This window comes from Eimeria necatrix, genomic scaffold (assembly GCF_000499385.1).
Source record: "Eimeria necatrix Houghton genomic scaffold, Enh_scaff79, whole genome shotgun sequence".
NCBI classification, from domain to species: domain Eukaryota; phylum Apicomplexa; class Conoidasida; order Eucoccidiorida; family Eimeriidae; genus Eimeria; species Eimeria necatrix.
Genome location: NW_013654609.1, coordinates 93,382 through 114,842, shown reverse-complemented (window position 1 = coordinate 114,842; position 21,461 = coordinate 93,382). Strand labels below are relative to the sequence as shown.

General features: G+C 50.1%; 5 protein-coding genes across 5 annotated transcripts; 1 reads left to right on the top strand and 4 right to left on the bottom strand.

Moving 5' to 3' along the window:
- Positions 1 to 1,489: 1,489 nt before the first annotated feature.
- Positions 1,490 to 3,082, bottom strand: ENH_00076630 (OSJNBa0079C19.6 protein, related; the record flags this gene model as incomplete). The annotated part of the gene is given in 2 exon segments (XM_013582961.1): positions 1,490 to 2,509; positions 2,513 to 3,082. Coding segments are annotated over 2 exon segments (1,590 nt in total).
- A 237-nt stretch (positions 3,083 to 3,319) lies between these two features.
- Positions 3,320 to 4,339, bottom strand: ENH_00076620 (hypothetical protein; the record flags this gene model as incomplete). The annotated part of the gene is made up of 1 exon (XM_013582960.1): positions 3,320 to 4,339. The coding sequence occupies one exon, from the start codon at positions 4,337 to 4,339 to the stop codon at positions 3,320 to 3,322; it is 1,020 nt and encodes a 339-aa protein (XP_013438414.1).
- Positions 4,340 to 7,530: 3,191 nt separating this feature from the next.
- ENH_00076610 (hypothetical protein, conserved) lies at positions 7,531 to 8,079 on the top strand (the record flags this gene model as incomplete). The annotated part of the gene is made up of 1 exon (XM_013582959.1): positions 7,531 to 8,079. One exon carries the CDS (start codon positions 7,531 to 7,533, stop codon positions 8,077 to 8,079), a length of 549 nt encoding a protein of 182 aa, XP_013438413.1.
- A 558-nt stretch (positions 8,080 to 8,637) lies between these two features.
- On the bottom strand, positions 8,638 to 12,976 carry ENH_00076600 (26S protease regulatory subunit 6a, putative; the record flags this gene model as incomplete). Its single annotated transcript, XM_013582958.1, has 11 exons — positions 8,638 to 8,825; positions 9,155 to 9,308; positions 9,493 to 9,617; positions 9,736 to 9,862; positions 10,376 to 10,440; positions 10,760 to 10,816; positions 11,055 to 11,211; positions 11,398 to 11,457; positions 11,717 to 11,794; positions 12,293 to 12,367; positions 12,815 to 12,976. 11 exons carry the CDS (start codon positions 12,974 to 12,976, stop codon positions 8,638 to 8,640), a joined length of 1,248 nt encoding a protein of 415 aa, XP_013438412.1.
- Positions 12,977 to 17,464: 4,488 nt separating this feature from the next.
- ENH_00076590 (hypothetical protein, conserved) lies at positions 17,465 to 19,932 on the bottom strand (the record flags this gene model as incomplete). Its single annotated transcript, XM_013582957.1, has 3 exons — positions 17,465 to 17,824; positions 18,365 to 18,440; positions 19,037 to 19,932. 3 exons carry the CDS (start codon positions 19,930 to 19,932, stop codon positions 17,465 to 17,467), a joined length of 1,332 nt encoding a protein of 443 aa, XP_013438411.1.
- Between the last annotated feature and the right edge of the window lie 1,529 nt (positions 19,933 to 21,461).

Here is a 21,461-nt window from a genome sequence, read left to right as displayed (position 1 = left end):
AAGAGGGCCCTGTCTCCCTCCAGTCTTGCGACCCCTCGTAGGTCGCTGGCTAGCTATCCTCTCTAGAGCACTAACCAGCCCCATTGTAGTGTCTGTGCACTACAGACAGTGAGTGCATGACTCAACATAAGCAGTAGTGTAGGCGCGCATTCCTGGCCAGTAGTAGTGCTTGTTGAGAGCCGCAAAGGTCTTCTTCTGGCCTCGATGGCTGGCTGTGACATGGTCGTGATGTGAATGCAGAACGTGAGTAAGGAACTCAGGGAATTGTGGGATGCAGATGCGCCACAGTCCATGAACGCGGATGCGCAGGTAAGGCTCTACGTAGCGAAAGGTAAATTGCCGATTACAAAACTCGATTTGCAGAGCTTCTCCTGGTTGGTTTGCTGCGGCTTTGTAGGGAACGCGAAAAACAGGACACTTCCAGTAAGCTTGCGGCCAATGGCGCACATCAGGAGGGTCAGCTGGTGGCTTCGTTGTGAGTGTAGGATGTTCCGCCTCTGGGTTGGGTTCCGGCGGCGCAGGTGAAGGTGCGGGCGGCATGCTGCGTCGTCTAGGTCGTCGCGAACGAATTCCGGCGAGCTCCCTGTAGTTGGGAGGCCGGCCACGAGAGCGGGGAGCCGCGCTCGCTTGTCCTATACCGAGCATCAGTGGTACCGATGGTGTGTTGTGCGAGCAGGTGTTAGAAAGGCCGGGACGGCGATACAAGGCATCGGCAACTTGATTGCGCGCTCCTTGAACATACGTGATGTGCAAATCCGGAAACTCCGCAAGAAAGTCTAGCCACCGGGCGGTGCGTCCGCGCAGAGGCTTCGATGCTTGGAGTCGTTGGAGATGAGTGAGAGCTTGATGATCAGTGTAAGCCGTTACCTTGGAGACACGGAGCAAGTGCGACCACTTGTCCAGTGCCACGACCAACGCCAAGAGTTCCTGATCGTAGATCGAGTTATCTCTGTTGCGTGGGGTTCATGACTTGGCTGAGGAAGCCGATGGGTTTGCCGTCCTGTTCCAGAACTGCTCCGATTGCATAACCAGACACATCTATGTATAACTCGAAGGGTTTCGTCGTGTCAGGGACTTGTAAGGTAGTGAAGTCGATTAAGCGCTGTTTGAGCTGCCGCACAGCTTGCGTGTGAAGCTCTGTCAATTTGAAACTGACGCCTTTACGCGTTAGATCAACCAGCGGCCGGGCAACATCTGCATAGTCCGGTCCCATGAACATGCGACAGTAGTTTATGGTACCGAGGAACTGGCTCACTTGCGTTTTGTTCTCCAGCACCTCAGGCCACTGCCGGATGGCTGCGATTTTATCTTCTGCGGGTTTGATCCCCGTAGCCGAAACGGTATAACCCAAATAAGTAATTGCTTGCCTTGCGCATTTGCATTTGCGGAATTTTTGGTAGAACTGGTGTCTAGGAAAAATGCTTAGGACTTGTCGCAGAAGAGAAGCGTGCCCAGAGATATCAGAACCACAGATAAGTACATCATCTAGTTAAGCAATAACGCCCTGGCCCAATAAAGGTTGTAGATAGGCATTAATATTGGCCTGGAACGTAGCGGGAGCACCCTTAAGGCCGAAGGGCATCACCTGGTACTCGAATAATCCGAGAACGGATCGGAAAGCCGTCTTCCACCGGTCTTCCTTAGCCATACGTATTTGATGGAATCCTGCTTCAAGATCCAAGGTGGAGAAATACTTGGCACCTGCCAGCAGCTCCAGAATGGTTTGAATGGGAGGTAGTGGAAAATCAGGGGCTATCGTGAGGGCATTTAGGGCCTGGTAATTGACAACCATACGCATCTTCCGCTCCCCGGAGCCATCACCACGTTTGTCCACCATGATCGTAGGAGAGCAAATACGCGAATAGGTCGGTCCAATCCAACCAATGTCGGATAGTTTAGCTATCTCCTGTTTGTGGAATTTGAGCTGATCTGGGGTCATACGGTATATCGCCGATCGCGCTGGGAGTTTCCCAGGCATAAGGAGAATATGATGATTATGAGGGCGCTTCGGAGGTAGGCCTTTAGATAAGGTATCGGGAAAAACCGCTCGATACTCGTGCAACACCTGGGCAACCTTACATGGAATATCCTGCGCCTCTGTCGAATTTATCCGTTCGTCGAACAGAGTGTGCTCGAGTTTTGCCGTAGGCCAGGGAGACTCCTCATCACTCTCCGCTGCCACCGAGGTGGTTGAGGCCAAAAGACTACGGCAGCCGGAGGACGTGGGTTTACTCCCTATCAACGCGCAACAAAGCGCGCCTTGCCATTCATCCGAGAGCCTTAAGGGCACTGCCGAACCGGCTTCGGGCAGAGCCAGTATGAGATGCAAACAGTGCAATGGAGTGCTGAGATCATTTGTGTCGTCGGCCGCCTGACGAACGAGCGACGTTATCTGCGCCTTCGCCTTAGTCTTCGCGTGGGACTTATACATCCTTGGAGGCGGGAGTAAGAATACGGCCGCCTCCTCGGCTGACATACCCCGGTGAAGTTTGGCCAATATCTCATATGCTTACTCTCGACCGGTCCTTTGGTGGACTACGGTGGGACTATCACGTTGCAGGGTCGTTTCACCAGTCCGAACGACCGGTAACTCGCACCACTGACCATTCACATAGGTTCGGAGCTTGTCTGACTGGAAATACCAGGCCACCTTGTGTTCCGTCAGCCAATCCAAACCCAAGACTAAGTCGTAGGGGACGGGTCCCACCAAAAAGTCCCCGGAAAAACACGTATGTCCGCACCACAGCGTCAATCCCGTCACTACCCGATCAATACGTAGTTGTGCCCCTATAGCAACAGTGAACCTATGTTCCTTTGGAAGTCTCCGCACTTTCAGCTGCAGTTGTTCGACTATTTTAGGACTAATGAAACTTTGCGAAGACCCAGTGTCCAAGAAGGCCTCACAAGGACTTCCCGCGAGCTCAACGCGAAGTACCGCCGTCGCACCTGCACAACACAACGCTCCCCCTTGGTCGTAAGACTCTTTCGTGCAAGTCTTCCTCCACCAGTGTGGCACAATCTCTGTCGCGTCTGACCTATTGCCGTCTTGTCTTGCCTCTGCAGACTTCCTGCTGCTACTCATCGTCGCGTCCGGAGTCTCTTCACTCAGGATCGACGTTGACCCAGACTCCCGCCGCGTTTCCGAAAACGGCAGAGCCCCTTCCACGCGCTCATCGCTCTTACAAGCTCCTCCCGCAGTGCGGAGGAGTTGGTTTCCCAACTCAAGGGAGACTGGAATGGCATTAGGACCTGTCGCTACCCCCACACATCATCCCTTTGCCATGGCTACGCGGCCTAGAACGCTCGTCTTCACCCACGCCTATGCCCGCACGTTTGATCGTTCCATCTTCTCAGTGCTGGGACGGGTGGGCGCTCTACTGCTCTTGTCCACCTGCTCGGGCCGGCCTCGTTCATACGTAGGACAGTACCGAGCATAGTATCCCATCCCGCCACACTTCTTGCAGATTTCCCCCGGACGTCTGGTACGTTCCCCTTTGCTAGGGCAGACACGTGCTGGATGTCCGCGACCCTGACACTCAAAGCAGTTAGCGTGGGTTTCCCCAGAACGATTTTCGACTTCCTGGCGCCCATGAGGTCCATTAGCTTGGACAGCAGCCCTAATGGCTCGACTGGTCCTTTCGCGGAGTTCCAGCACACTCTGCTTGGGCTCGAGCCGTGTTGCGGCGGTCGCCGCTTGCTCCCACGACTGATATTTCAGTTGTCCGTTATTGGCTATTAGAAGATGGAGGTCTGTCGGTAGCTCGGTGCAGTAATCGTCCGCGAGTTCGTCGGGGGCAAACCCCAATCCACGCTCCGCTACAGCCGCGAACCGATCCGTGTATTCCTTCGGGTTACCATTCCACCGTACTTTAGCCAACTCCGTTAGCAATTGACTCTGTGACATAGTTCTGTCAAACCGCTCCAAAAGCCTGCGCTGTACTGTCGCCCAGTCGCTTAGGTCGATAGTTCTCCGTAGATACATCCAATACGTTGGAGCCGGGCCCACGAGGTGGTCTATAAGTGCATTTCCCCACTCGCGCGGTTCCAATCCCATCTGGGTGTACCGGCGCTCGATGCGCAACAGAAAGGCCTGCATGGTGCTGCCGTCTTCAGGTAGTATCGGAGTCGTTGCGCTGGATTCCAGGGTTCCCCCCATTACAGTTCTTATCACACTCAATGCTGACTGGAATTGGTCCCATGTGGTGAAGGGACTGTCCCCTGGCATGACATTGGGCAAAGGTATCACCTGCGGGGGCGACTCCTTATGCCCATGCGGCCGCTCTGCCACGGTGGGCTTCGGAGTCGTGTGGCAATGATGGGCTGGTGTCCCGCTCGGCATTTTGTTGACTGATATTGTAGGAGTCTCCTGCGGTGTGGGGCCGATAACGCGTCCGTTTCGGAGATGCATCCCTTACCGAGCAAAGATTTCTAGGCACGAGTTATTAAAACATAGTATTTCTACTCCCAAGTCCGGAAATAATAAAGATTTCATTTCCGGAACAGCCCCCAAATGTAGTGCGCGGCGCCTACTGCTGCGACTACGCTGCTTCCTGCCCCTCGAGCAGGCCTACAAACTACGCCTAGCATAGCCCCATTTCTCGGACACTATAGCTTTATTCCATCATAATACAACAATTCTTAAGTGTTTCAAATCTGTCTCTTCGATTCGCCCCACTCTGGGAGCTCACCTTTTCGGCCCTACGGGGGGGGAGGCCCGCGCTGAGACTGGGGCTGGCTTTCGCCAGCCCCAGTCTCCACACGATTTCCACATATTTCACGTATTCATTAGAACTAATAGACGGTTTTTCTTATTTTAATCCTATTGGGAGGGTTCTGTCCTCCTTCAGTGTCGCGGCCCCTTGTAGGTCGCTAGCTAGCTATCATCTCTAGGACACTAGCCAGCCCCACTGTAGTGCCTGTGCACTACAGCTATCATCTATAGGTCACCAGCAAACCCTATTGTAGTGTCTGCGCACTACAGGTGTCCCGCTGGGCATTTTGCTTACGGACATCGTAGAAGCCTCGTGTTATGTGGGACCGAATACACGCCCGTTGCGGAGACGTATCCCTTACTGAGCTAAGACATCTAGGTGTGAATCATTTAGACGAAGTGTTTCTACTCTCAGGTCCGGAAAGAAAAAGAATTTCATTTCCGGAACAGCCCCCAAGTGTAGTGCACAACGCCAACAGCTGCGACTACTCTACTACCGGGCCCACGATGAGAAACCATCCACCTTTGACGCATCTCTTATGAAACGAACACCAAAAACTCAATAAAAGCAGAAATAGTCTCAAGTTCTGAAATCGATTTTCCTGAAAAGTTCTTCCACTCAGGGTTCTTGCTTCCTTGGCACTGCGCGGCGGTGTGCCGCACAGGTGCCGGCGCAATTGCCAGCCCCAATCCCCATGTATTCGCAGACATGTCTAGCTTATACATGTTCATTTGCTGATAAATTGCCTTACTTCGTCACTAGTAAAAGGTTCCTTGCCTCGTTCAGCGTGTTAAACTCTTATGGGTCACCAGCTAGCTATCTTCTTGAAGTCACCAGCAAGCCCTATTGTAGTACTTCCGCACTACAGGTACACTGGAAGACAACGATAGCGGCACATATGTATAATAACCGCTGCACATTGCAGTTAATATCCACGGACTCTCTCAGCTAAAGGCCTGAGAGTCTTCAGGCGGCCACGATTACACATATTCCACAGCAAAACTTCAAGTGCCTGGCCACGCGTTTTCTACTCACTTACCGCTTCGTTTGGAGATGTGGCATGCCGATAGCAAAACGAACACGAAAAAATCAACGACATGCTTAAAGGAATAAACAAGACACTATGCGTTCCAGCAAGCAAAATGCGCATTTTAGGATCCCCACTGCTTCCCCGATGTAGGTGCTAGTAAGTTTTAACTTTGCCTTTTGTCCCTACAACAAAGTAAAATATCCGTTTCAGTACAATGCTAATCCAATAAGCTAATGCCCTCGAGCTTTATTCTAAAGGCTCCCTTGTTTTCCGAAAATTTAGTGTTTCTTTCCGTCTTACAGCGGAATTCTGGAACTATTGAAACATCCGATCAGATTCACCCTGGAGCGCGGCAAAATGCGCACACGAGTAGCAATACAAAGAGTTAAGCTGTATCTCAATCGGTTGTGTTATCGAGACACATTTCGACCCTGTCAGCGCCCCTGTCTGCGCCAGCAACCCACGTATGGCTTGGGCAGATTCTGACCACCAGAAAAGACTTATGGGCTACGGTGCATCTTGTGGGTGTACTGTACATTTCTGTGGCGGCATAACGAGTTTAGCCACCGCTGCGGAATGACTGCTTCGCAGTCTTACGTTCACACTCCTTGGCAAGACAATAAAAACCTGTGGAAGACATCAGTTAGGCCTATTGATAGCTGTGTGACAGAAATTCGAATTTAAGTGGAATACCGGAGTAGTGTTAATTTTGAATTGACGGCCTGCTTTTGGTGGTTTATTAAAGCGGCGTACCGTTGAGTCTGACAAGGTGGAGCCCGCTCCACCCCATCCATTGCGAGCCGTGGCTTGATATCTTTGTCAACACAGTCAGCGCATGATTTGTTGCAATAACAAGGTGACCAAGGCACAATAGGCTTCCTTGTGTCCATAACGCCTGACATGAGCATGGGGATCCGCCTGGCGTGCACTTCCATTTAAGGACCTATTCCTGTGGCGGAAACTATCATGAACCAATTGAAACGTTAACAGTGAAGAGGCACTACTTAGTTTATAGTGCCAGAGCTGTTATGGCGCAATTCCACTTACTGATCACGATTACCGTACAACAGAACAGTTGAGTGGCATTGAAAGGCCATACAATATCACACACAGATGCATATCAGTGTGCATACCCCAAAAGTTAAATCAAAAATTGACACACAAAAATAGAAAAAATCGTTTATTCCGTTTGCTTTAGTAGCATTAATTAGCTCACGTCGTACGGGAAGCATATTTGCTGAGCATTGCATAGCGCATGGCGTTGAGGCCTGTGTACTTACCAATTGTGTAGCTTTCAGTTCCCTTCGATCCTGGATATCCGTACATTAGTATAAATTTGTGATGAAAAGCATTTCTTTTCAAAAGTCTGGAGCAGAGCACACTAGCTTCAGCATTTAATTGCCTCATGTGGAACAGTTGCTTATCCGGAGATCGACAGTGTCATCGAGCAGACCTACAACTGAGGCGTAAAAGGAGCCTCTAGGACAACATAATCACTGCTTAATTAGCATTGGTAAAAAGCGCCGACAAAATAATACTGAATGAATTCCTGAGGCACCCGTGGTTACGTTGAGTACACTGCTCTTCGTGGCTGGTCTCTCTTCTCCCCTAATGCCTATTTGCCCGCACCTGGCCCAAGCTCCCTGCTGACCTGTTCCACTAGTTTAACACCTTAAGCTTCATCCGCTTCATACGGCTGAGTCTTGCCGCAGTCTCCATTCTGTGCTGCCGCTGGCGTCTACTTGTGCCTGCTGTGCTTCCGCCGCTCCTCTTCTCAGGCGCATAGAAATGAGGGGCATAACAACTACCATTTTCGCTGTAATGGGCTTCGCGGTGGCTTCGTCATTGGATGCGAGCACTTCGCCGGGACCAACAGAAGCCACCCAGCTTCCAGATGCCGCCGCTGAAGCATTACCCACTGCTTATCACGACATGACGATGAGAAACGAGGAGGCAGCCACAACTTCGGGACATTCGATAGAGCTGCGAAGGCTGTGGGCTTCGGAGTCCCCTAAGCCCATCCCCCGGCCTAGGGGCTTCCCTGCACTGTTAACTAGCCTGTCGTTACTGGGCCACGCTGGTCTTCATGCAGTAAAGGACTACGACACCCGCGCAGTGCCGCGGCCTGCTATATCTCTCCTACTTGGCAAAGCCCGATTCGACACAGCGAATCTTGCACTGTTCTCCCTGTTAGGTGGACTAGCGCTGCTCTACTTGGGTATCAAGCGCAGGTGGAGGAGCCATAAGGAGAGAAATTTGTGGAGGCTGGATGAACTTTTGCGACAAGACCGCGCAAGAGTTGAGGCAATCAGAAATGGAGCTAGGAGAAAACTGTAGCGACACGCGTCACAAATATCATCAATTATACCGCAGTCCCCAAGTAACCGAGCTACATTGGTTACATTGGAAATCCTTGTTTGTGGGCAACAGAAGCAATCTGTAAGGGTTACTTTGGTGCGGGATTGGCACACGCTTCAGGGATGCTGCTGGCGGCATTCATCTCATGGAAGTTTACAGCGTCTGGAGTTGCTTGCGAGTTCGATTTAACATCCTCGGCGTCTTCAGCAGTCGTTGGTTTCTGGTCGATTGAACAAGCGGAGCATTAGATTCAAGTCGGGCTCTTGAAGCCCTTGTAAATGGCGTTCGCAAGGAAAGGGTAATTATGACCGCTACCAGTGGGGTCACTACACCAGGTTCTCAATGACACGAAGCCCAGCTTCATGTTCCCCTTGGGCAGCGCAGGGTGCTGAGCAAATCAGTAGCCTTTCACCGCATCCACTTCGTTGGCTGTTTGAGCTCACAAACAGCTGTTGCCGCGAGCGTGTTCCCAGGAACTGTCTACACTTAAAATTTTTTGGTGTGGAAAGCTCGGCTAGATGTCTAGTTTTCGAAGGATCAGGTGAAGTAGTTTAGGCTCGACTTCTTTTTAGCTTGTACGGCAGCGATTCCCTGCACAAAGTCCTCGTGCTGTAGCTCGGACGCGTTCCGGCGGAGGGCAATCATGCCAGCTTCAACGCAAACAGCTTTAAGCTGCGCGCCGTTAAAGTCGTCCGTACTTCTAGCGAGCTCCCGGAAGTTCACATCTGCAAAAGCAGGATTCACTGGACCGTATTATGCTTACAATGCTCCAGATTCACATCCGAAGTCAGCTACTGCCAGCTATTTTGAACAGCTTTGACGGCCACGATGGGTAGATAAAGTGGGGAGCTCTTCGATATACATCACGGAGAACAATACAGGCACGCCAAACTCATCAAACGCGCTCCCTCGGTAAAAACATGCACACATATATGCAGTGAATATCGGGTCAAAGTTATATGAGTACCACGAAGGGTGCAACTTTGCAGTTGTTGATTGGTCAATGCATCTGTTGAAATTACCTTAGAGGTCCAAATATATTTACTCAACTCACCAGCCTTGTTGACGGTCATCTTTCTTGCATGAATCTGCAAAATGCGCTCCCTCGCATCTTCGTTGGGATGTGGCAGCTCGATCTTTCTGTCAAGTCGGCCCGAGCGAAGCAGTGCAGGGTCCAAAACGTCCGGTCTATTTGTCGCTGCAATAACCTGCCGCCGCCACACCGCACCAACCCAAGTAAAGAACGAGAGTCGATGCTGTATTGTGCCTCAATGCTCCAAAGGCCCGCAACTCCACGGAAAAACTTCAAGTGACCAGTGGGGACTAAACTCCTGGCAAATTCATTGCATTTCCAGCCCACACTAACACATCGACTTATGGTCAGTACATTACTTTGATGCGGTCGTCGCTGCTGAATCCGTCAAGCTGATTGAGCAGCTCCAACATTGTTCGTTGCACTTCGCGATCACCAGACAACTCGCTGTCGAAACGCTTGGTACCGATAGCATCTAGCTCATCTGCACTCCACCACCGTAAAATAACGACCACACGCAGCGTCTAGTGTCCTGTCCCAAGTGATAAGGGACGCTCGTGGACTTGTACAGTTCAAACACAATCAATAAGGAGCTAGCGTACCAATAAATATGATTGCCGGAGCTTTCTCCTTTGCCAGTTCGAAGGCATCTCGAACCATCTTTGCACCGTCGCCTATGAACATCTGAACGAGCTGCGGTCCTGCCAGTTTTAGGAAGGTCGCCTTGGTCTGCCATTTCAAGAATATGCACATGTGCAACCAATCTCAGATTCTGGTTTTCTTTTAGCCCTCAACTCCATTCATTGTAAGCTCACAGACAGAGTCCAGTGGTAGTTCTGTAGGCATGCAGGTATGATAGAAGGAAAAAGGTGTACATGCACACCAAGGTCAAATCATGCATGCCCAAAGTTACATACACCACCCGGGACTTCCAAGAGGCACAATTCTTGTATTCACGCCATAAATATTATCATTCGTGCTGCCACAATGTCGCCCATAATTACTGTCGAATACCAGACAAATAAACAGTCTGAGATGGCAGAAACATTCAGTTAGGCACAGATAGCCGTGAGAGTGTACGTAGAAAGACCCGAAGCTTGCCCCCACAATTCCCAACTACTGAGCTCTTGCCAGACAGCGCCAACATGCCATCGCTTCCAGTAATAAGATGCAGAAGAAATTATTTATTCGTAACTCTTGGATTGCAATCAAGCAATCATCTAGCTACAAGAACGGCAGTACCTGGGCAGCGCATGCTCTAGCAAGTAGCGTTTTCCCGCTCCCCGGAGGGCCGTACATCAGAACTCCTGGGCCAAAAACAGAGCTCCCCGAACAAGCTTGCTACATACGTTGCAGGAAGAGCCACAATCTTCTCAAAGGACCGCAATAGTGAAAGTAATGCAGTAACGGTATGCATGCCGGCTCGAAAGGAGTACAAGGAGACAATATTTATAATCACGGCAACTTGTGCATCCAATAAGAGCCATACATGCGGGGGACAAGCTGTAGCTGAAGTGCAAATCAAAATTCCAGCCGCCCACATCCTTGAAGAGCAGGCGCTACACATAAACAGAAGTTGCGCACTAGCACAATGCTCTCAATGCCGCCAAGGGGGACCATAGTTACCTTTGGGCGGCCGAATGCCGATTTTATCAAAGCGCTCCTTGTGAGTCATGGGGAGAACTGTGAGAGCAGAATAACGCAAAAAGAAGTGCGCAGATGCTTGTGTCTGCACGTGGATGTCGGTATCTATGCATGAATTCATACGTCGTGAGTGCCTGTACAGAATGCATTTTAAAATCAGTGTCTGGCTGTGTCGAACCAATTCAGTCTCTAGGACGTTGCCCTTTTCGCGGTCACAACAGACTCTGATTCCCGCTCAGTGTGCTTTCTTCTGCGCCTTGGCTACTTTCGAGCGCACCAATGGCTTCAATGAGCTCTTGAATTTGTTTGTCGAGGCCCCCAACATCACTATATTCTTCTGTGGGCCGTTCATCAACCTCCATTGCCTTCACCCTCGCGTCATATTCAGCAGGTAGCTTATCCAGCACTAGGTAAGAGTCCTTGTTGACACCAACCTGCAGCACGAGGCAAATAGGATAAGCCAATGCCAAACACGTAAAATTGATTAGCAGACACATAACTCATCATGCGAACAAGCAAAGGCTCGTGCAAATCCTAAAAAATGCAACCGCTGCTGCAAGTTGCTGCAGATGTAGCAAGTGCCCTTGCAGTAACGAATGCGTGGAGGGCAGCTGGCCCACCAGGTCTCCTGGCTTCAGCTGGTCGGCCTCCACAAGGCCAATAACAGGCAGAAAGACAGTCTGAAGAACACTCACAGAGCAAGCTGGCAAACAACAGCCCTAAACCCTGAATGTCATAGCTATTACAAGGACAGGCACCACCTGATGGGAGCCCACAAACAAGCAAAACATTGAAACAATAAATTGCCAATGTGCATATATATGTGACGATGCTGAATCTCCGATCTTCAACCCTGGACAGAACTCTATACATCAAGCAAAAGTATGACACAGGACTTGGCGCTGAGTTCCATGCCTGTCTGGTCGAGGTCTTGATAACTATGCACTTTCCCTTTCGTTGCAAGTCGATGTCTGTTGCAGCCCCATCATCCTCTCCCTCTTCTTCATTATCAAACAGCTGGGAAAACCAAGAACAAATAAGCATCTACGGCTTGAGCGCAGGCAAGTTTGGCGATAATGAATACTGCGACAGTGATGATACTACGTGAGACCGTAATACTTAAACTTTACGCCTTAAAGTACTCGAATGTGCCTTCTCTTGCTGTGAAGATATTTTGTCAAGTCATACAAATGAACCAGCAAGCCTCCATTAAAGAAATTAAGTTGGATGAATAGCATGAAACAGCCAGGAGAAAAACTTAAGTCATCGGCATCTACCGCCACGAGGCAGAGGTGCCTCCGTCCCATTACTTGTATGTGTTGTGTCTGTTGTTTCCTTGTCCCCCTTCTTCTTTACCGAGTTTACGTGCAACAGCGGATCTGAATCCTCACTACTGTGTCCAGCGTACGCATGTACAACACCGAACACGAACATGCGCGTGGGACCGTTTTGTCTCATAAGAGCAAAACACATTTACTACGAGAGTAGGTTTCTGCCGCTTATGGCAAGCCTTACCTCAACAACGCTGCCAACCAGATAAGGTAGCTGTTTGTTCAGTCGAATCTTCTCGATGGCGTCTTTTATTCTCTCCTGAATCCCACCGATGCCCGTGGAACAGTGGAACCACATGTGTAAGCAGCATGAGTAAGCACCACTCATACCTCATGGCTTCTCACCAGAAACGTACTTATGAGCATTCAGTCGCAGCTGCATGGAGCAAAGTGCACGATGTACTGTCCTTGCAGGATGAGTCAGAGTGGACCGCTGCTCATCCAGCTGCGCAGCCACGGCGCGCATTCGCGCCCTTTGAGGGCGCGCATTCGCGACCCTAATTAAAAGTGCTGCAATCAATACTACAGCAGTTAGGAGGAATATGCATTGGAGTTGACTTTACATTGCTGTGTTAGCTCATAATATTTGCAAACACATGCACGCCTCAGGGTTCGAGCTCGAGTTCTTGGGCCCTCCATTACTGTTATCGCTGTGCATGAACAAGCGTTATACTGTTATAACTATAAAAATGAGAATTTCACTCACCTGCATATTGTTGAGCTCGAACTTGAGCTTGTTGGCTTCACTTTTGAAGTATTTGAGCTCTGAGTCAACCAAAGAGGTTCTCATGCGGAGCTCCCCAGCGCTGAAGTTAGAGACCTCGGCGGTCACCCCGTCCTCCTCTCCCCAAACCTCTGCAGAATCCATTTCTGTAAATGGCGGGCTGAAGCAAAAGCGATAGGGCTGGGGCCCCTAGGTTCACACCCCCACTGCAGCAGGAGCAGCAGCGCAGCGTGGATTTGATCTCCAGTGCCTGACTTAGTACCGCGGATGAAGCAGAGGGAAGCTGCGCTAGGCTCTGTGCTTGTTTACGCCTATTTCTGTACTTTTCCAAAGGTGGCGTGGAGAAGGGAAAGAGACAAAAAGACGAATGCGCAGCGTCTGGCGGGGTGAAGGCTTTACTATGGCCTCTAAACAGTCTACCAAGAATGCTCCCGGTGAAGTTATTCTCCGGCTTCAGTTTAGGGTAAGCAATGAAGAGGTGAAGCGACTTCAGGGCCGAGCGTGTTGTGCATGCAGAGGCAGCCACCGCTACACAGACGGGACGACGGAGATTGCCTGGGAAAAGCAGCCTACGGGCTTTGCGTCCCCAAAAGAGAGCACCAATATAATACTCAAAGGCAACAGAGTAGCAGCAGGAAGAGCAACAGCAACTATGGGTAACATTGGTAGCGGACAGGGCAGCCACCACAGTCGGTCGGCACTTCTTAAGCGAGGATCTGTCGTCTGCGCTGCACTGTTTAGCGGTTGGTGCTCCACCTACATTAATTCTTTGCATTGATTGAATTGCAGCCTTTTGATCAAAAACAACAAAGCTCTGTGTCTTCCATTTGCTACTCCTTCGTCGTCGCAATGCAACCCTCTTTTCCCAGCATATACGTTGAAGTGAAGTTCCAACCAATTTCCCGAGCTACCTGTTTCCAAATCCGCAGATAACGCGTATATAACAATTCTACGAGCTGCAGTATTGCCAAAAACTTTAAAGGGTGTGGTGAGGTCAGCTTGATGGTGGGTTCCCTTTGCTGTTGGGTTGGGTCGCCGTGCACTTGGTGTGACCGGCACTCTTCACCATCTCCTGTGAGTATAAGGCTACGTTGGCATCCGTGCACCCGTGCAGCATGCAAGGATCTTACAATTAACTACGGCTACTCTTCATATTGTAGGATATACTGAGGAATTGTTTCATATATTCGTCGGCTCAGTAACGTAGGGGATGCAGTTAACGTTCCTAGGCATGCAAGGGCCCGAAAAGCCTGAGCTCAATGGGGCATCGGCAATTTGGAAATACTGTGATGAAGGGAATCAGGGCAAATTGTGGTGGTGGTGCCAGTGTGGAAAACAATTGGAAATGGAATAAGCGTCAACCGCAAGCAGCAATCTGCGAGAATTAGGAAGATTCACACAACGTGGTAGGAGTAGAGGCGAGTTTTGCAAACTCTAAGCGCTCTACGCATCCCCTGCGGGCGACTGATATCGAGGGGAGAAAGCCTCAAAGAAGGGTCGCACCACTCGAGGGCTCGAGGGTTCCGTTGCTCCCTAGAGCGCCATTCGTAGGGGGCACTGCTAAGCTATTAAGGCACAGAGAGCTCGCTATGAGCCTGCCGCCTCTATACTGACCGACCATGGCACAACTAGAGTGCACAGAAATTGCCACACGGGGGAACGCTGCTCCCGGTGTTGAACATCCTGCCAATTCTTCGCGCACGGATTTCTTTGGGTCATCAGGAATCGCCTTACGATTCAGCGTCCTCCCGTGTGTGTTTCGTGCCCAAATCTATAGCACTGCCCGTGAAAGTTGGCTCCCTGTTGCCGCTAACGCTTTCCTCTTGACTAGCTTGCTCTAGCACTTGCCGTGATATTCCCATGAGCTCTTCGGCACGGCATGTACGTGTTCCATGGGTGACATGACCTTACCTAACTGTGGCTGCTATTAGTTAGAGAACCTGTTTTGGACGCTCAGGGTGCTTTGGGTCTTACGAAGTCTCGCGCTCTTAGGCCGGGGTTTTGGAACTTCCCCTCTTCTAACGCCCTTTCTTGCAAGGAAAGCTATTGGATCATTACTCAGGCGTTAAGTTGAACACCACGAAACTGTCGCGTTCCAAATTTCATCCTTCATCCCCCACTACCGAATTACGACTTCTCTGTATGAGCCAGGACAGCCTCATGATCCTTTACTTCCCAACTAGTGCTTTGCGTGTGTGTGACACATTTTGACCAATGTAGGACGTTCCATAACTTGAATTTGATTTGTCATGTCTGTCCGACGCATAATCTGCTCACCTGATGGGGATTCTTGCTTCGCAGCACCAGACTCAACAGAAAAGGTATGATTCTAGGCATTGCACTCATGCAGAGAACATGTAGAAGCTTAAAATTGCATTTAGTATCTGTTCATACGATTTCTGAAGTTCAAACTTTCTATTATCAAAAATCGTGCAAATCGCCGCTGTCAAGTCTCCCCCAGTGTTCAATACGTGTGTTTATAATATAAACTACGCATGTGCGTATATGCACACAAGAATATACACAGATACAGACATCTCCTAGACAGTGCTAAAACCTCGCTGGCAATTAATTCAGTTTCTTCTGGGCTACGGCCCCAAACGAAGGAGCATTCACACCATTGATGAATCCCGTCAACCTTTCTAGCTTCACATTGGTTCTCACTAAAAGCTCTGTGCTCCGCACTGACGAGTTAGAGCGGCTCTCCTAGACTCGCAGACGCTTATCGCTCTCCTACAGACTCGCAGACGCTTATTGCGGCGAATGCCTGCATGTGCTTCCCTGCAGCACCCCAGCACATTGAACGCACTATATGGCTTCGTCTCCAGCGTAATGTAAGGAACGCGAAGATGATCAATAGAAGATTAAAATTATGCCCAGTTGTCAGCTGCGCTCAGATGAAGCATTACTAGTGAGGCAGGAGCCAAATATAAGAGGTGCTTGTGACGCACTGCAGACGCTTATTGCGGCGAATGCCTGCATGTGCTTCCCTGCAGCACCCCAGCACATTGAACGCACTATATGGCTTCGTCTCCAGCGTAATGTAAGGAACGCGAAGATGATCAATAGAAGATTAAAATTATGCCCAGTTGTCAGCTGCGCTCAGATGAAGCATTACTAGTGAGGCAGGAGCCAAATATAAGAGGTGCTTGTGACGCACTGAACTGCGCCGCAAAATCGAGAGTTGTAAAAGACCACAGAGGAATGTTACAACGACTTTACTGTTTCATCCAGTCCCAACACTTCTGCGGCCTGAGCCGGGGACAACAGTGCCGTCAGCTTCAGCGATCTCTTTCCATGAGACTCCACGGGGCAGAATACCCATCGTACTCCAGCTCTACTACATTCAGCGTTACATTCAGCGAGATCATTATCTCTCGTCGTTCGTGCCACTCTTTTTGTTCGTAGTGCACATCTTTTGCTTGGAGACAAGAAGCCCCATACTCCGTGGCAGGATAAGGAGGACAAGGCTTGACACTGCTGTAGGCCTTTATCTGCACCATAGCGAACTGCTGAGCTCTGGTCTACCGGTGAAGGTAAACGAGAAAGCGCATCCGTGCATACGCAAAATCACCACGTGCGCTCAGTATAGATTCCCTGGTACTTCCATCATAGTAAAGCAACTGATACCGAAGCCTACCCGACCACAACGGGCGGCTTTTGCCGCTCGCTGCAGTGCCTTCCCTCACAAAATAGCCCATATTGTAGTCCATCGAGTTTTTTCGGCGCACAGCGCGCAGTGGGAGTGGTTCTACCTCCACTGGCATACTTCAAGATTGTCAGTACAATGCGGAGGACGATTATAGAAGGTCCTGTTTCCTGATCCAGCGCGCGAGCGCTAGCCTGATCGGCGGTGCTGCCACATCTTTGCAGTGACGGCGCGCTCTACACTGAACAGCAGCGTAGCTTGCTTACTCGACGAAAATGCCACCAACTGCAAAGCTCGTGGGGGAATCGCATAGTTTAGTATGCACTGAGAGACGTGAGACTGCCTCAGTGCAGCTGATGCAGACGCCGCAGCTGAAAAAACGATTGGGTCGTTCGCAGAGCTGCAGGAGCACCCATTACGACTGTGACTATTCTAATAGCTGAGTCGAGCTGCCGAGCTTCTACTCTGATCAGCGCACTGTAGCGCATCCAGAGATGCATAAGAAGGAATATACGATGTGCATATAAATATATTTACCCATGCATGCAGCTGTCAGCAAGGCACGGACGAAACTATGCAATAACATACATGCGTATTTACACATTGTACTGCGGTTACAATTCTGGTAGTGCTAGCGCCGATTTATGCAAGTCTAAGAAGTGTCTAGAGTTGAGAGCCGCACACCAGATTGCGCCTGTACTTGTTCTACTGCTTCTCGCTGCCACTTTTAACTCCACTCTACTACCTCTACGCGTTTCGTCGCACATCGCAAACGCATACGCATCTCCATACGCATGTGCGAAAAGGCCTATACAGGAGATTCAGTCTGCACGAGGCCTGCTGTGTCGGTTTGCACTCCACACTCGCGCAAGGGTCTGAAGCACTCTGCAAAACGAAAAGCGGAAAAAGAGCATCGCGCATGTTCGTTAAATACTGACAGATAATATAACATGCGAAATCGAGATGAATACAGTGAACTGAGGCTAGTCAGTCTTCACAGCGTCGACCTGCGCTTGTGGTTTGTTGCCAGCTTTCTCGTCCGTCTCAGTCGCTCCCTCCAAAGTCATACGGCGATTCGCGTGCGGCTCCTGCTGCGTCTGCGCTTGCATCTGGGGGCGACCTCCTCCTAACTGCTGATGGCTATTGTCTTTTTTCTGGCGGAGGCCGAGTGTGCCCTGCAACGTTTCCCTAATGTTTGGAATCTCAAAATGGCCCTCATTCTTTTTTTTGTTTTTCGTCTCAGAGTCATCGTCGCGTATTTCAGAGGCCTTAAGCGCTGCGACGTCGTCCATATCCACATCCAAGTCCAACATTCCCGAACCATCTCGGGAGCACTGGCCACCCTGCATTAGAAAATTGAAGCGGCTAGAAACCCTCATTATTTGACTCAAACCCCTTTTTGCGGCGCGAAAAAGAAAGCGTCACACAGTCAAGCCTCGCGAAGCACTCAGCAGCAATCAGCATCACATGACAAATTCGGATGAATCGGACGACACAAACGAGCTACGAATCGCTATGCAAACGTGCACAATGAGAACAAACAGCAGAATGGCACTAATGTAAAGGGCATCTACGGATCGTACATCACACATGAACATGTGCCTACAAGCAGTCCCACCTTCACATGTCCACGATACGTGCAATGAACAGCCACGATCACACGCACGCATAAATCCATCTATTTGGGTACGCACAGGTCTATATACGAATGTATCAATATATAAGGCACACACGTACATCAACAATCCACGCAAGCGTCGCTACGTATGTTGTCTGCTGCTAAGCTAACTCTTGCCCTACTCCAACCTCGTGTAACTAACAAACAAGTATACAACGACATATACAGAAAAACAGGGCAAACGAAGGCAAACGTTTACCCTTACCCTCAAACCGAGGCCTCTCTTCTCTAACAACGGGTCGCTACCGCGCCTTCCTCGGTCTACAAGCTGAGCCAACGGTCTGCATCACAAACGCTCACAGCAGGCTCCCCCTGCGCAATGTTCGCTGATCAGAAGCCCTGCAGTCTATGGATTAAGAACCTACACCATACACCTTGCGGGCTTGTGCGTTTTCGGAGTTGCAAAGACCACTTACATCGGCACAGAGCGGTCAGAAACAATAGGATCATAGCTCCGACTAAGTCTCAACTACCCACGCATCTCAGCGAACACAAGACAATACTTCATGAGATTTGTAGCCTCCGCAGCAGCAGCAACCTTAGTAGCAGTCTGCTGGTTGTACGCCAATGGCGACTGGAATTTGTGAAACGCCGCTGTATCAGCAGTACGAGCAGCAATAGAGTGCTTCGTTATACGCTCAAAGTGAGCAGAGGCAACTAACGCACACTGGAGTCTCCTGAACACTGCAGGTGTTTGTGTGCTTGAGGGTGATGCTGATATAGGTGTAAGCATAAGCGTGACAGAAATGGCTATCCACAATCTCTGTGCGACGGCATGCATGCCACTGTACTTTGCTCGGGCATAGCAGCAGTACTTTTCCTTATTCTTGGAGTATTAAAATAGCGGTAAAACCTCTTGGTGCGCTACTACTCTCACCGGTTTGCTTGCTCCTGCCACAGCGCCCATTTTTGGTGCTGGAGTTTCCTGAGATTGTAAGCTGCAGCTAGCGCTAGCCACAGTATCCACGGAACAGTGAGCACCATCACAAAACTGATCCAACAGCCGAAAAACGTGAAGAGCTGCGGAATAAAAAGGCTACCAATCCACAAGACAAAGAAGGCAATACCTATGGAGGAAATGAGGATAGGCAGCCAACGTTCGGTTGATCTGTACAGTAGCCACACCAGCACCTCGAAGCCGGTCAAAATAAGATACCCCAGTGAAAAAGCGATGGCTACCCCAGCAGTATACACCATAGCATCGGGGGAAACAAAATGAATACACAGCAGGTAGCGGTGCTTCTCGAGAATCTCCTCCATCACCTCCTCCATTCTGTTTTCGGCTATTTCCTTGTAGTCAAGGCAAACATTGGTGGGGTTAGAATAAAAGTCAAAGAAGTGGTGGTGGTTTCGTAGCCCGAAACAGTCACTCTCCCGCAACACGCAATGTAGGTAAAGCTGGAGGGGCCCCTTGCGGTGGGAGAAGTCAATAGCTTTGTAAGTGAGAATGCAGTACTGCCATACAAAGCAAAACATAACCAGTATGGCTGCCCGCAACATCCAGATGTACAGCATGCGGACCTTGTGGGCCTGGCGCCCCGAGGTGATGTCAACATCAAAACAGTGCATCCGCCGTCTTTCCAACGTCACCATGCGGTACGCATGGGGTAGGATTGAAACAGTGCGCGAGATTGAGTACATTATAAACAAACAAACAATGAAAATAGAACTCAGCACCAGCGTCAGTAGGTTATATGTCTGAAACGACCAACCCAAAGGCTGGGGAGAGTACGGAATATGCGTTGGCAAGTCCATCCTGCCCGCGGACTCCATGCTGTCCCTCTACGGCTCTGCAGCGGTACAGCACCACGTAACCGCTTGTAATGTAGCAACCTTGCGTTACCTTCCTCGGTCTTCCCGCTCGTTGTCGCATCGGCCCAATTTTAGCCCGAACAACGGCAGCGGCCCCTCTGCGTCAGAGTGGCGGGAACAGTAGCAGCAGCGGCGTCAGCAGCTCAGACTGCAAACGTTGCGGACAGCGGCAGCAGTTGCTGGAGCATCGTCTCCCTCATTTCTCCTCAGTCGTCAGCCACATACTGCAACAGCAGATGGTGCTAGTGTTGAGCGCTTCCACACTGCAAAGCGGTCATGATAGGCTGCGGCAACAACCAGAGGAGCACTAGGTGTCTGCGCGGAGAAGGTAAAATAAGAGTTATACGTGGGAAACGGACGGTATGAAGAGTGTTGCCGAATCACACAGTGCAGGTTGCTGCATGCACGACCACAGTGGCCCTGCCTCACTACCGGCCTCTGCGCTACGTGCTAGCATACCGAACAGCAGCTCAGCCCCTGCGCAAGCAAAGTATAAAACAGATATAGATACATACAGGTATTTACACAACTTCGATTGGCACACCATGCAGCAGGTACGGATAGACAATGTGAGAAGCATATCACAACAGCCCCAACAACGTGAAGCGAACCTCCTATAGCATCATGGACAGGGGCTTTTTGGGCCTTTCTGTATTGTTGCAGCGATGATGCAGGTTGCAGTGGTGCCCTTGCGTACTTCAATAAAAAGCATTTACAGTAATTTTCAGGGAGTCAACAACCACCGGGCAGGCACGGTGGTGAACGGTAATCGCAACATCTTCATGCAGATTCGAAGCGACAATCTGTTTGGGCCTGTTTTCTGCAGTATATGAGGATAAGCACAGCAGGGCCACTTGTTACGGTCCCTTTTCAGCACGAGTGCTCTGTTATTGCTCCACAAACAACAGCGCTAATACTGTGGCTGGCAGCATTGGTCAATCTAAGGCGAGAACACAGCGGAAATACGACGCAGATGTTATAAACAGTGAGTTGTCATGGAGTTGTATAATATGCAGTGCAGTGGAGACGTGCAATATTCCCAGGAAGCTGTCTTGTGCCTATCGACACTTGAATACATCAAACCCACGCCTGACAACAGCAGTGGAACGAAGATGCCCAGTTGCAGTTACAGTTACTCACTGAGGGAAATGACCAAATCATTCGACTGTTTTGACAGCGGCAAACTGGTGCGGTCCACAGAAATATGTTCATTTGCTTGACTGGATGTAGCCCGCAGCTAATTCAGATATACAAATTCAGATGTACACCTCTGCGCGCTGGAAAAGGTGACGTCGTAGTATATGCCCCGAATGAAGAACAAATTTTTTCGGGTGAAATTACAATTCCTGATAATTTCACAGCGCGGGGCGCAGAGCTACCTCGAGTAGGGTGTGCAAGTAGGAGCGCAAGACTAAATATTGAAAAGACAAGAAGCACGAAGCAAATCATATCAAAGAGCCTGTAGCAGTGTAAGTCATTCAGCAGGTCTC